The sequence below is a fragment of the Neomonachus schauinslandi genome, chromosome 8 (assembly GCF_002201575.2).
Source record: "Neomonachus schauinslandi chromosome 8, ASM220157v2, whole genome shotgun sequence".
Classification (NCBI taxonomy): domain Eukaryota; kingdom Metazoa; phylum Chordata; class Mammalia; order Carnivora; family Phocidae; genus Neomonachus; species Neomonachus schauinslandi.
This window is the reverse complement of record NC_058410.1, coordinates 98,250,329-98,265,762: the sequence shown is the minus strand read 5'-3', so window position 1 is coordinate 98,265,762 and position 15,434 is coordinate 98,250,329. Positions and strand designations below refer to the sequence as shown.

General features: G+C 45.1%; 1 protein-coding gene across 1 annotated transcript; it reads left to right on the top strand.

Annotated features, from left to right (window-relative positions):
• The first annotated feature begins 1,721 nt into the window (after positions 1-1,721).
• Positions 1,722-14,851, top strand: TMEM14A (transmembrane protein 14A). The gene is made up of 5 exons (XM_021691989.1): positions 1,722-1,780; positions 6,416-6,507; positions 10,919-11,020; positions 12,940-13,027; positions 14,306-14,851. Exons 2-5 carry the CDS (start codon positions 6,438-6,440, stop codon positions 14,343-14,345), a joined length of 300 nt encoding a protein of 99 aa, XP_021547664.1. The 5' UTR covers positions 1,722-1,780; positions 6,416-6,437; the 3' UTR covers positions 14,346-14,851.
• The last annotated feature ends 583 nt before the right edge of the window (positions 14,852-15,434 follow it).

Sequence of the window (15,434 nt, the reverse complement as noted above, 5' to 3'; positions counted from 1 at the left end):
ACATGCACCCCCAATGTTTATAGCAGCAATGTCCACAATAGCCAAAATATGGACAGAGCCTAGGTGTCCATTGACAGATGAATGGATAAAGAAGATGTGAGACATATATAAGTGTATGTATATATATGTTATATACATTATATACAATATTGTATATATTGTATATACAATTGTGTGTATACACACACACACAGTGGAATATTAGTCATCAAAAAGAACAAAATCTTGCCATTTGCAACCACGTGGATGAAACCAGATGGTATTATGCTAAGCAAAATCAGTCAGAGAAAGACAAATATCATATGATTTCACTCCTACGTAGAATTTAAGAAACAAAACAGATGAACATAGGGGAAGGGAAGGAAAAATAAAATAAGACGAAAACAGAGAAGGAGGCAAACCATAAGAGAACTCTTAACTCTAGGAAACAAACTGAGGGTTGCTGGAGGGGAGGTTGATGGGGGGATGGGGTAACAGGGTGATGGGCATTAAGGAGGGCACTTGATGGAATGAGCCCTAGGTGTTATATGCAACTGATGAATCACTAAATTCTACCTCTGAAACTAGTAATACACTATATGGTAATTAAATTGAATTTAAATTTAGGAAAAAAAGAAATGAAAGGAGAGCTGGGGCTTGGAGCCAAACTTCCCCCACTCCACATTCCAGTGCCTGCCATCAACTCTCCTGGGAACCTTCAGCAATCCTATCAACTCCCTGGGACCAACTTAGACTTCACATAAGTGAGATAGTCACGTTACTTCCCTGAAGCACTTTCATGCACAAGGAATAGGTTCAGCAAACAAATCTTCACAAGATTTACTGTATATTCTTAGGGTTTTTTTCTTTAATATTAAGAAACTCTGCTATTATTCATAGCCCAGCAACACTCCTAGAGCTGCTTGATGACTCCTACATGACCGCCTTCTTCAAATCTCTGAAGGACTTGTCCTAGAAGGAAGAGGGTCTGGTTGGCGCTAACAGTATGCGGTTTAGAAGGCAAAACTGGCCTGAGATAAGTTGTTGCCAGGAGGCACAATTCCAAATCCACTTAAGGTTCATTCCTGGGATCGGATTATCCCGGGACTAGACATGACTTAAAGTGCGTTTCAAGTCTGTCAGTCTATACCTTTCCCCTCACATACTTAAGCCCAGCAAATCCTGAGCGTGAAGTATAAAACCGGGATCCTGATCTCCCCTCCACATCTCCAGGACCTGCTAGCCAGTGTGATATAATGAAGGGAGCTCCGACTTTGAAACCAGACAAACTTGGGCTCTATCCTTTGTACCCCACTTAGGAGCTGAGACCGTGGACGAGTAAATCAGTTCACCTGTCTGAACCTTAGCTCCCCCCACTGAAAATGGGGGTAATCTGCTGGCGAGAATCTAAAAGGCCCGGGTTGCTGTTGAGGTCGCACAAATGTCCCTTGAGTGAAGAATGAACCAACCTCACGGTTAAAACTCCGCCTTCTGGGATCCCGGCTACATCCAGACCCACTCTCGGCGGATGCTTCTCAGTCCCGGCCCGACCGGCAGGAGGCAGCGTACCGCAGTCCGGGTGCAGAGCCGGCGCCGAAAGCCCGGCAGAAGGAGCCAGCGGTTTGGAGCCTCCGGGTCTGGAGCCTGTGCCGGACACGCCCAGCAGAGGCGGGAGGGCGGGCCGTGGCGCATACGCGCCGCGGGGAAGGCACCGCCCGGAACCGGCAGGCCCTGCCCAGCGCCGCGAGGTACCGCGCAGAATCGGGAGGCGCTGGCCGCCGGGACCGCTTCCCGATACCAGGTAGGAAGTTGGCCCGAGGCTGGCTCCCGATTTGTCTCCTTTGAGCCGCGGGGAGGGCTCGGGGCTGCAGGTGAGCTGTACACCTCGCAGTCGAGAATTTCCTCTCCTGAATTTTCTTGTGAAGGCACAGATACGAGCAAAGATGCTGAGGACCTGGGGAGGATTTTGCAGGGGATGGGGGCTGCTTCTCCCAAGCGTCGCTTCTCTCCACCTCCTGGGAATTCCCCGAATGTCCTCCTTCCGCGGCCCTGAATCTCCCACCTGTTCTCCTTCCTACCTTCCTGGAGCTAGGGAGAGGCGGGAAAGGGATGGGGTTCTCGGACCATGGCAAAAACGCTTGGCAGTTTTAACCTTCCTAGTACCACCCAGACTTCGCTCGAAAATGGTCTTTCGAGACCCAAGGGGTGCAAAGGTAGGTAGCTTTTTATGTAGTAGCTTACGGAAGATCTCTTAGTGGGTTCCCCAAATTTTGGAGGGCTAGGGGCAAGGCAGGGCCCTGTCACCTGGTTTCGTACGCGGTGCAGTAAATCATTTTGCTGCATTGCACCCAAGATGCTTTCTGGCCTCTCCCAAGTACTGAGGTAGTGTTTGCTATGAGAGCATGTGATGCAAGGCGCGCATCGGCTCCCACTTCCATCGCTTTCCTTTGTGGTTCTGGTCATATGGTCCTGCCATGGAAATGGAGCAAGAGGGGTGATTGCTTTTTGTCTGCATTTTTTCTGTGAGCTCAGAAACTTCTTGCAAGGATTGGGAATAGATGTGTTTTGCCTTCTTAGAATACTCCGTTCAGTAAGGAGATTAAGGGAACAGGCTGTTTCCTGGCAATAGAGCTAGACTCGGGTTGGTCAGTTACAAAATGTCTTCCTTGGGCAGAAGTTGTTCCTTTGGTTCATTCAGCAAGTATTTTCTACACACTCTGCCTTGTGCGTGGCCGTGAGCTTGGTGATGTGGGGAGGATAAAGATGAACTGAACTTGAGCTTAGCCCTGGAGGAGCTTGGCTGGGAGGGGAAATAGGGAGGGGAGCTCAACCTAAGTAACTCTATACCAGGTAGAAGGAGGTGCAGCCCCAAGAGAGGGTCAGAAGAAGACTGGGAGCTCAGAGGAGGGAAAAGAATCGGCCTTTTACATCAGGTGGTCGGCATGAGGAGAAAATTAGATTCCCAAATTATTACCTGATGATGAGTGATCTCTCATAAGCTTCAGATGTGTGTGTAAAGGTGTCTTCCTCACTGTGTCAGCATCTTAGACTATGTCTCAGATAGATCCCACCATTCCTGGATTCCTCCCTCCTCCTGCCACCGCATGCCTACTGCTGGTGCAGTGCTCCCTGTCTCGGGGACTAGCATCAAGGCCTCCCTTCCTCCCACCTCTCCTTCCTAGTGGTCCAAGCCAGAGACCTAGAGGTGAGTCATCTCCGACTCATCCCTCCCCCGCACTCCCCACATCCAGGCTATTGATTCTACTTCACAAACCTCTCTGAGAGCTGACCCACCCTCCTTGCCATTGCTCCAGGCCAGGCCACCACCATCTCTTGCTTAGCTCAGCCTCCTCTTCACTTCGTCCCATGTCCCACTACCGCTTCGAGGAAGCACTTGCTAGAATTAAATCTGGTTGTGAGACTCCCTTCGTTCATCCCTACTGCCCTTGAGACAGAACCCAGCCTCCCTCTACAGCACTCACAAGCGTCCTGGCCCTGTCTTTTTCCCCAGCCCCCTCTCTTCCCAGCCCCCCTGCACTCCTGTTCATTTTGAAAACATGCCATGCTTTCTCATGCCACTAGGCTTTTGCACACATTCTCTCTGCTGCCTAGAGCACATCCTTCCTTGCCACCCTCTTCACTCGGCTTACTCCTCCTCTCCCCAAGATCCCAGCCGGGACTCCGTTTGCTGTAGGAATCCTTCCTTAGGCTCCCAAGTCCCCTGAGGCACCTCCTCTTGATATGGGACCCATGCATCTCCTCGTAGGGCTCACCACACATCTGCCTCCTCTGCTGTGCTCTGCTGTGCTGGAAGGCCAGAGCCAAGTCCAAGGGCTTTCCGTGGCTTCCTACTGCCTTGCACAAAGAAGACGTTCAATAAATAGTTGTTAAGTGGAGTTGAGCATAAGCTGTAACATTATGGTTTGATTCATCAAATGCCTGAGTCATAAAGTCACCCCATCTCCATTGTTTTCTCAGTGAGCTGGTATAGTTATGGCCTCACACATGTCAAGCTTAAAAATGGGTGTAAGGGTGCAAGAGAAGAACAGCCATTATTAAAGCAGCTAGTATTTGTCGGGTGCTCAGTATGTGCAGGCACTGTTGTAAGCACTTCTCAGTATTACCTCATTTAATCATCACAGCTCTGCGAGGTAATTTTGTTATCTGTATTTTTTTTTTAAAGATTTTATTTATTTGTGAGAGAGAGAATGAGAGACAGAGAGCATGAGAGGGAGGAGGGTCAGAGGGAGAAGCAGACTCCCTGCTGAGCAGGGAGCCCGATGCGGGACTCGATCCCGGGACTCCAGGATCATGACCTGAGCCGAAGGCCATCGCTCAACTAACTGAGCCACCCAGGCGCCCCTGTTATCCGTATTTTACAGATGGAGAGACGGGGTGCTCGCTTCGGCAGCACATATACAGATGGAGAGACGGGGTTGCAGAGAGATTAAGGAACATGCGCAATGTCACATAGCTAGTAAGTAGTGGTATCAGGTTTGGAGCCAAGCCTACATTGTGGAATTCGATTAACTCTTAGGGAAAGGCAGTAGGTAGGACGGACCACGAGAAGCTGACAGGGCTGAAGATGGAAAGTCACCAGATGCAGCGTGGTCACAACTTGAAGCTGTGAGACCAACAGAAGGGACTGAGCCAGAACTTTACAAATCTGAAGGGCGTTAGTTTTATCTGCATATTCATTTTTTTCGGACCGCTGACTCAGTTATCAGAGGTATGATTGCTAGTGGTTAGGAATGAGACTTCTCTCAGTCTGAAACTTGGTCCTGTTGCATGGCCTCGGGGGTATTGCTGGCCCTTTCTGTGCCTCAGTCGTTTCATCTGGAAAGAGGGGGGTAATAACGATAGGGCTTACCTCAGAAGGTTGTGGTAATAATTAAACGAGCCAATGTAAGGCTTTAGAAGAGTGCCTAGCACATGGTAATTGCTCGCAGACATCCTCATCCCCGTTATTATTGTGTGTTTATCCACCTGGCAGTCCGCAGTGGTTTTTGAGCACACGTCCTTCCTGTGGGTTCCGTCCTGCAGCACCGCTCTGTGGACACTGACGAGTTCTCCTCTTTTAATTCTTCTTCCCTTGGAGGTTGAGGATTTTTCACTAGTGCCTCCCAAGCAGTGCTGTCATCTCTTGGGCCTCGGATTCCCTCCCCCCGCCCCCCCTCCACCCCCCCCACAGTAACTTTTGGCTTCCTCTCTGAGATCAGCTCAACACTCCTTTTCTGTTCTTCTGGGTCAGGTTGTTACCAGTTTGTGCAGAGGATCAAAGACTAGGTTAACCTAAAAGATGAGCAGCGAGAACACTGTAAAACTACAAAGAAACCTCATGTGAGGTGCGCCTGGGTGGCTCACTCGGTTCAGCGTCTGCCTTCGGCTCAGGTCCTGATCCCAGAGTCCTGGGATCGAGTCCCTCGTCGGGCTCCCTGCTCAGTGGGGAGCCTGCTTCTCCCTCTGCCTCTGCCTCTCCCCCTGCTTGTGCTCTCTCTCAAATAAATAAATGCAATCTATAAAAACAACAACAACAACAAAACCTTATATACTATTCCTTGTATATACAAAGATATTTTCCCCATGGAGGAAATAGAGTAAAAGAGGTAAGATATAAAAGCGCCACTGGGAATCAGAAATTAAAAGAATTAAAAAGCTGCAAGGAACCTAAGGGCTCATTTCATCTACTCTCCTCATTTTGGGGGGCATCAACGGCAGGGATGGGGCGTGGTCCAAAGCCCAACAGCCAGCTAGTGACCTGTGCCCATGTCTCCAGCTTGTAGCCAGCACACTTTCTCCTACATCTTCTAGATTCCCGGGTAAGATTATAATGAAACTTCTCAGCCCTAGGTCTATGTCTCAACTGCTGCTACTAGTGACCTGTGCCCATGTCTCCAGCTTGTAGCCAGCACACTTTCTCCTACATCTTCTAGATTCCCGGGTAAGATGATAATGAAACTTCTCAGCCCTAGGTCTATGTCTCAACTGCTGCTATGAGGCACCGTAGGATGCTCTCATCACTCACATAGTTTTGTGCAAGGGGCTTCATTATATTCTTCAGTGATTTACCATTGATGAAGCATGGATATCTCTGGCTGAGCTTTCCTTTTTTTTTGTAGACTAGAGAAATTAATCTCTGTAATTCTGTGGAATGCGTATAATTTTTTTTTTTAAGATTTTATTTATTTATTTGACAGAGAGAGACACAGCGAGAGAGGGAACACAAGCAGGGGGAGTGGGAGAGGGAGAAGCAGGCTTCCCGCAGAGCAGGGAGCCCGATGTGGGGCTCGATCCCAGGACCCTGGGATCATGACCTGAGCCAAAGGCAGACGCTTAATGACTGAGCCACCCAGGCGTCCCGGAATGCGTATCATTTTTATATTACCTATGCTCCCCCCAGTTTTTTTAATTTTGTAAAACTTGTCCCTTCCCCCAGCAGTAGAATTGCAACCTTGCCAATGGACCTGATTGGTTTCAGTTATGCGGCCCTTGTGACGTTTGGAAGCATCTTGGGATATAAGCGGAGAGGTAAGCCTTAACCGTATTTTTCATCCAAGGGACTTGGTGGGGGATTGGTTGTGCTAAGATTATCTGAGGGTTTGTAAATAAGACAAGGAGTTGAAGATGTCCTAGAGGTGGCTGAGGACCAGCATGTCGTGCGTGGAAGGGAGTCGAAGAGGGCAGGGGGGCTGGGTGTGGCAGAGCATTCCAACCTAGCTGTCTGGGTCTCTCTTCACGGGTCATTATCAATTGCATAATTAATTGACTTAACCTCCTCAGGGCTACTCGCTTATTATCAAGTGAGGATTTTGTTTGTTTACATACTCTTAGTATCAAAAGTTGAATTATGTTGATACTGTGTTTTGCAAAGGAAAATTTGTTAAATACTTAGATATCCTATCTGAGGTTGTCTCTTCATCTGTATCCAAAAGAGGAAAGAAAAAAAAAAAAACCCAGCTGATAAGTTTTCATGGAAAAAAATGAGAGGTTCTATTTGTGACATTGGTGGGCTTCACCTTGAGTGAAAAAGCCAGGTCTACATAGTTATTAGAGTTATTATTAAACAGTTGCTAAGAAGTCCAAGGCCAGAAGCACAGGTCTGTGTAGGGATTGAGGGGTGGCAGGTTAAAATAGAGTATTTTCTGGGGCACTTGGGTGGCTCCGTCGTTAAGCGTCTGCCTTCAGCTCAGGTCATGATCCCAGCGTCCCAGGATCTAGCCCCACATCGGGCTCCCTGCTCAGTGGGAAGCCTGCTTCTCCCTCTCCCACTCCCCCTGCATGTGTTCCCTCTCTCGCTATATCTCTCTGTCAAATGAATAAAATCTTAAAAAAAAAATAGAGTATTTTCTAAGATTCCTGGGAACCTCTAATTTACTTAGACTTTTGTTTGTTGCTCGTATGTTCTCTCTCAATGTGTGTAGCATCCTCGATATGTATTCAGTGGAAAAATGATGGCACCAAAGACCTATAAACCACTACTGATGTTTTATAACCTACTTTGAAGAGGGCTTAGTTTAAAATTCTGATAGGATTGTTATTGAAACACTTTTTCATTGTCAAAGATGTGTCTAAATAACTTTTGTGACAGAACAGAAAAAGCACCTCTGGACCTTTTTGCCTGCGTGTTAGAGGGGTGGGAAGAAGGAAGCGTGCTCATGGGTGCGTGCGTGCGGGCGTGCGTGTGTGCGTGTGTGTGTGTGTGTTGGGGCGGCTGGGGGTGGGGGAGGGGAGGAGAGGCAAGGATTACTTTACAATTCTAACCCAGATCTCTTCAGGAACAAATGCAATCACATTCTCTGTAAGGTCCCTGATATCAGGTGCATGTGGCTCAGCTGCGCAATATGGTTCCTTGGCCTCCAACAGGAGCCCTCAACTAAGTGATCCTGGAAGCCCCTGGGGCATGTGTTCCCAAAAAAGCCCCCTCTTGTATAATGTAGGTAAGAGCACAGGCCACAGAATCAGGCTTTCCTAAATTCTGCTCATGACACTCTCCTTACTAGCTCGGATACTCATGTGAGTTGTTTAACTTCTGGGCTTCACGTCCTCATTTGTATATTTATCAGTTAGGATTAAATAAGAATAGTGCACGTAACACATTTCACATAGTGCCTGGCCAGAAGAAGGGTTTAATATTCTTGTTTCTACTGCTACTCCCTGCCAGTGGGAGAGTGTGTGGGCCAGTGGGGCAAAATACTTTTTTTCTAGTTTTGTATTCTGTATTATGTTTTAAGCTGCTTGTGGCCCCAGCATCTTAGAGCTGTTGTGTAAAGTGAATCAACTCTTTCTGTTTTTACTTAAAGCTTCCCTAGACATGAATCCCGTATAGTTCGGCCAGGAGACCCTTCCACGGGAGAGTTACTGAGAACAGTGCTGGGTAGGTTAAAGATGTGACGTCAGAATGGTGTTTCGTAAGAGGACAAGTATATTGGAATCCTACACTAGACCAGGCGCTGGGCTTGGGTTGGGTCAGAGTGAGGGGCAGAGAAAGAGGAGAGTGACAGCACAGCGGCAGGGTGCTGAGCACCAAATTCTGAGGTCACCCCTCTCCCACATAGGTCCCCAGAAAAGTGCATAACCAAGAAGACACTATGATTTTGAGGCTTTTTCTGAGCCAGGTAGCCAGTGCCCAAAGCCAAAGATGGGCAGAAAGCTCACTTGGCCTTCTCCTGCACTGGGGCTGAACCTGACCTCGTACCTTCCTACTCCAGTTCAAGGTCAGGGCATAGCAGCCCCTCGGGAGAGGAGGGGAGCAGGAGAGTTTGTCAGGCAGGTGTCATGCTCTGAGGAAGGGGTGCACCCCCATGTGCACCTTTCAACTCCTTTGAAAACTCCTTGAGACTGCCCCAGCCACGTTGGCACTTGGAGGAAGGGGGGGGGGGTCAGAGCTTGGAGCTTCTTTTTTTTTTTTGTAGCCCCACCATAGACTGAGCTTGTTTGCAGGATCTGGCTCCCTTCCACTAGCCATGGCTTTCTTACAAGGTAGAGCCCACGGTCCCAGGTCCTTCCTCACGCAGGATGGGCTCTCCCAGGGAGCCTTCCCACCTCTCATTCATGTGGGCTGCTGGTGTGCCTGCCCGTCCCCACTGTTTGCTGTCTGATCTCGCCAAGACTCAGGTGCAGATGCTGTCCCTCCCTCCATATACTTAAGGTGGGGAGGATCCTAGCAGTGCAGAAATCATCAGGGTGTACAGAAAAGAGTCAGAGATCTCTAAGTGAGAAGACACCTTAATTAAGTCATGCATTCCAGAAAATGCTTAAATCCCCTTAACTATTTTCTTAATCTGCTGTCTTCTGCTTAAACATGATCCATAACAGGGAGTGCCCGGGCATGCATTTTGTCAATGTTTATCGAGTGCTGCCAAGTACCCAGCACCCTGGCAGGTCCTGGAAAACAGCAGTGAGCAAAAAGAGACGGTGCTCAAAAGCAAGTCAGGGGGCTGACCGTAAATATACAGACAGGTGTACAAATATATGATGGCGAATCGTGGGAGGCTCTGATGGGGGCCCTGTTTCAGAATGGTGGGTCAGAGAAGACATCTCTGAGGAGCTGACCCTTACAGAGAGATCTGGAGGTGAGCTGCAGTTGGCCAGGTGAACAGTGCAGGGAAGATCAGTCCAAGCCGGGAACAGCATGTCTAGAAACCATGAATAATAAAGAGTTTGACGTATTCACGGAACTGAAAGAAGGCCAAGGTTCCAATAATCGAGCAGACTTGGGTTTTTCCCTAAGTGCAGTAGGAAGCACTGAAGGTTTTTAATTAGAGGAGTGACCTGTCTAGATGTATGCTTTTAAAAAGACCATGTTGCCATGTTTGCAGAATAGATTTGGGGGGAGGGAGGAACAATGAAGAATTTAACATTATCTCCAATTGTAACATTCTCAGCCTTTATATATTCGACATGGATGGTATTACTAACTCTGTTTTGCAAACGACAAAACTCAGAGAGACTAAGTGCCCTAGCCAAAGTCCTGCAGGCAACAAATGGAAGAATGGACTAGAATCCACTGCGTGTGGCCTCTCATTCAGGATGCTGCTGCTGCTGCTGTGTGTGTGTGTGTGTGTGTGTGTCTATCTGTGCGTGTGCACGAGTTGCTGCAATGGTTTTTAACCCTGGCTACAATCTGAATTTCCTATAGATATTTAAAACAGAGATGCCTTGACCCTAGCCAAGGGATTCCAAGCTGATAGATTCTAAATAGAGTGAGCTCCACGAAGCACTGACTGTGTGTGTGTGTCTTTTGCACCGTGTCCCTGGCATGCAGCCCACTGCCGGTGCACAAGAAGTGCTTGGTGTTCGTCACCGTGCCCTGGGGCAGTGAATGAATGGGCTGGGGGCCGGGAGTGCGCTGGCTGGCTGGCTGGCTGGCTGCATCAGTGCCCTGGCTCTTCCCATTTCTCAGTACAGTCACCATTCATCCCTGAGTCCTGTTATCTGGAAGCTGGAAGCTTTGTTAATTACTCAGGACAGAGCCATCACTTGCTTTGCACAGGACTTCTCTTTCTACCTCTGTGAGCTTAAATACCAGTGCATCCTATTTTTATTATCACAACCTCAGAGTAAAAAGACGGAGGCAAGGAGAAGGAAAAAAAAAGAGAGAGAGAGAGAGAGGTGTAAAGAAGTCAACTGGTTGTCCAAGGTCATGCAATCAAGGTCCAAACCACTACCACCAGACAGGCTTTCTTACTCACTCAAGCCATATCTAACCCTGGCATTGCTGTGTATTCAGGGTTCCTCTGCCTGGCATTTCGGGTTCAGCAGGGATCAGTCATATCTTAGAAACTGTCCATGAAGAGGCTGGTATGTGATTTGGCTTTATCTAGTTACAGTGCCCATGTAGATGTACATTTGAAGGTGCATGTATCATACTTGAGGGAATGGAAGGAATTCCTTTCATTTGGGGATTCTGTTTCTGAGTGCATTTTTTTTTTTTTTCCAGGCAGTGTTCCATCTTTGATCGCTGGTCTTTTTATTGGATTTTTGGCTGGCTATGGAGCCTACCGTGTCTCCAATGACAAGCGAGATGTCAAACTGTCACTGTGTAAGTAAGACATTTTGTCCAGTTATGGAGAAGGGCCGAACCTTGGGAGTGGCTTTTTTGATACCCTACACTAGGCATACTGGAAAACGTGCAGCCACGTGGCAAGTGGGTATGCATGTGTCGAGACTGAACGCAAAATCGCACACAAGGGTGTTGCTCTCAGGCCTTCAAACACAGAAGAACATTTCTAGGAAACTTATTACTAGAAAAATAAAATAAAATTAGAAAAATCAAGGAATTATGCCCAGACTTTCTGCTAATGCCCCTAAGGCCTATTAGCCTAGTTTTTGTGTTGCTATTAAAATACCTAACAAGAGGGGCGCCTGGGTGGCTCAGCCGTTAAGCGTCTGCCTTCGGCTCAGGTCAGGATCCCAGGGTCCTGGGATCGAGCCCCGCATCGGGCTCCCTGCTCGGCGGGAAGCCTGCTTCTCCCTCTCCCACTCCCCCTGCTTGTGTTCCCTCTCTCGCTGTGTCTCTCTCTGTCAAATAATTAAATAAAATCTTTTAAAAAATAAATAAAATACCTAACAAGAGACGGCCTCCCATTATTTAATTCACAAGCAGCTTTTAGATCCTGTTTGCCTTAAGACTTACTCTAGAAAGCCAAAGCTGACCTTTTTTTAGCTTCTTCCCGTGTCAGGCTTGGTAGGGGAATGTCCACAGTAAAAATGGAAACCTGTATGTGTTTATAGGCCCTGGATGCTTGGCTCTCTTTAGTCTAGCTTGAGAGCCAGTGAAGGTTTGGAAATTGTTTCTATTTAATTTGATTATTATTCAAAGTGCCCTGGTGGGTATGGAAGAAACTACAAATGAAGACACATTTTATCAGTTCGGTCTTTGAGGGAGGGAAGGAGTCTTAGTGTTGTTCTTTTTGTTTTCTTTGTTTTTTTTTCCTTGACTTGTTTGAAATAGAAGCTAGGGATAATTGGTTTTTTTTTTTTTTTTTTTAGATTTATTTATTTGAGAGAGAGAGAATGAGAGAGAGAGAGAGAGCATGAGAGGGGGGAGGGTCAGAGGAAGAAGCAGACTCCCTGCTGAGCAGGGAGCCCGATGCGGGACTCGATTCTGGGACCCCAGGATCATGACCTGAGCCGAAGGCAGTCACTTAACCAACTGAGCCACCCAGGCGCCCCTAGGGATAATTTTTAATAATGAAACTGTGTCAAAAGAAGAAACGTATTAGCAAGATGTGACTATTTTGGGCTTTTTATTCACATGCAGTTAAGTAGTTCACATATATTTATTGTCAGTCATTTTGTTCTTTATATCAGCAAGTGATTTTTCCTTGAAAGCTATTCTGAAATTGTGACGTCAGCACCCTCATCTCTTACATAAAATGGTCTCTCTCTCTCCATATTGATTCAGCTCCTAAAAGGCTGGTGTGACGCTTCTGAGTTTAATGTTATTGCCCAGACTGTTATTATTTAGCCTCCAGACATCCATTTCCCAAAATGCAGTGCTGCACATTAAAAACAGCCTTTTTTCCTAGTATTTCTTTATTCATCAGGTCTTACTTAAAAGATCCTGATTATTTTCTTTACTTTCACTTAAAAGAGCATTTATTGGGTGTCTCCTGTGGATCCAGACATACTGCCTAGTGTTCCTGAGGAAAGTTGAATGAGACACAGTCCTAGCCTTCTAGGAGGTTCTACCACCAGAAATTTAAGTTAGACAAAGACTTTTGAAGATATTTCAGGAATGGATTTTTAACGTGTTTGTTTACTCAGAGACCTTTTCAATAAGCTAGTTTATAAAGTCTTTTAAGAGAGCACTTTATCTTTTCAAGAAGATGGCAACTTAATACTTATACATAATAGTCGTTATATTAAAAAGCTGAAACAATGTCCTTTTTTTTTTTGCACAGGCAGGCATTGATAATGTGTTTGAAACCCTGGTTCATGCATTGCTTTGGTTTTTAGTTACAGCTTTCTTCCTGGCCACCATAATGGGTGTGAGGTATAAGAGATCAAAGAAAATCATGCCAGCTGGGCTGGTTGCAGGCTTAAGGTAAGAAAAACTATTTTTCTGTACTTTCTTCTACCATCATTTAGTGTCGACTTTTTGGCAAGAGTCAGTTTTAACTTGAAAAGGTCAAAGTAATTTTTGTTATAGTAAGCATGACTGTAAACCCTTAAAATATCAGGTCTGCAATCAGTCTTTGGTATTGATGTACCCATGAACATTTTTGTGGAGTATAATTTGATCCCAGTAATTCTATCCATGAGATTAAGCGTATTACCACATACAAATTTATAGGTAACATTTTTAATTCGTCCTGGAGGCAGCCTTTTTTTTGTATGTTGAAAGCCTTAAACGTGTTTACTTCCTTTGTTACACATTTTTACTTTTTGGAATAAAGAAATAATGAAATGTATACAAAGACTGATGTTTATTGCACCTTTATTTCTAATGGGACACATGACGAACTGAAGAATTAGAAACAACCTAAAAACTCACCAGTAAGGAAATGTTTCAATAAGTGTTTTGTCTGCTTAATGAAATATTGAGCAGCAATTAATGACATATTTTCAAAAACGATTTAGTGGCATTAGAACATCTTAATGATGCTGTGGGAGATAAAAGCAGAATAAATAATCAAATATAGTATGATCTCAAAAGTTTGTGTATAAAAAACCAAGATAGGAAAGATATGCTTCAAACTTTAATAGTGTTTATCACTGGGTGATAATGCAATGAGTAAGTTTCTCCTTCCTACTTTTCTTTAGAATTTTCTCATGTGGCTGTGTATCATGTTTATGACTTGGTGGGTGGGCGGTGGTGTCAGGGAGGAATGTGATTACAAAGGACTGTTTTCCAGTATGGCTGTGTTCTAAAAATGATCCTTGGTAATAGAAGAAATCGGCAGTAGGGTTTATGGGTCAAGAAGAACAAGACCGCAGTCAGTGGAAAGTAGCTGAGATTGTAATAATAACACCCCAGAATTATTCCCTGCTTCTTTTTTCAAGCCACTTGCCTTTACTAGCTTATGAAAGGTTTGTGTTCCTTTCCAGACCTTTCTCTTACAAAGGTTCGCCCCAGATTTTCAGAATCGTGAGCTCTGATTTTGCTCGTTCAGTCAATCAGCATTTTTAAGTGGCTAATTCAGCTATGTCTGGGAAGTTCCAATACAGAGATAATTATGGAGATCATCCCTGTTCCGAGGAGAAGAGAGCATTTTGGAAGCCAAAGTTTAGTAACAGTACAGGTTAGGTGAATATATACGAACCTCTGTTTTATGCCACATAAATGTGACCTGCTCTTTGCCTTTCTTTTATTTTAATCCAGCCTCATGATGATTCTGAGACTTGTCTTATTGTTGCTCTGAGAATCCAAAGGAACTGAAGACTAAAGTCATGTGATTCTACGGGCAGAGCATACACTTTGTATTTAAAAGATAAGCTTCAACGTGGAATGTTAAGTGTCTTATTTTATGTTAGAAACAACAGAAATGCTCCAAAATAAACACTAGTTTGAGGGATTTTTTTTTTAAACCAAAAACTCGACTGTTTTCTACTTGTCAAATAATGATTTTGTTAAAGATACTTAATAAATCATTATACACGCTTTCTTTTACTGTGTCTACTTTTATATATGTGAAGTTGGGTTTTTTTTGACAATTGCAAATACTCATGTCTGATGTTTAAATTAAACTATAAGATCCCAGATAATGGAATGCCAGAAGTGAACTTTACAAAATGCTGATGTAGCTGCTTGTCATTTGTGTGATATTAGAAATTATAGTTCTTCCATTTTAATTTTATTGCTGCCAGTGTTATTTTTCCCTTTAAAAAAACTCTATTCTCAGCACTCTCTGTGTACTAACAGAGTGTATTCGGTATTCAAATAAAATGCATTGTGTTTTAAACCTGTTTCTCTCATTTTAGTGTCCTCTCTCTATACTCAAATCATTTTCAACATTTAAATGTTCAATTATTAATGAAAGAGATTGGGAACTCTTCCTCAGGAGCAGATGTTCTCCCTTGCTGGAACAATGGAGATAATATTGTAATAATTCTGAAACAAAAATGATTTTGTCCATTTTGTCCCAAATCACTTCATTTTTAGGCAGAATTATGACAATGTCCATAGCACTTACTTTTAGGCCCCAGACTAAACATCAAGAGACCTGAGTTCTAGCCTGGTTCTCCCACTGACTGGTTATAGGTTCTTTGGAAGGTCATTTCCTCTCTCTGGGTCTCAGTTTCTCATCCATAAGGAGGAATTTGGACTAAATGGTCGATGAGATCCCTTAAAGCTCTAAAAATCTGCAATTTTGATCCTGTTGCCTCTACTCCATGGTGTCAGATTATAAACCCATTCTTTATATGAAATGGTGGGTAGAGCCCCAATTGGTAAGAGCAGAATTGATAACTGTTGTGTTCACTTCTCTTTCCTAGCTGACTTTCAAGGAAGT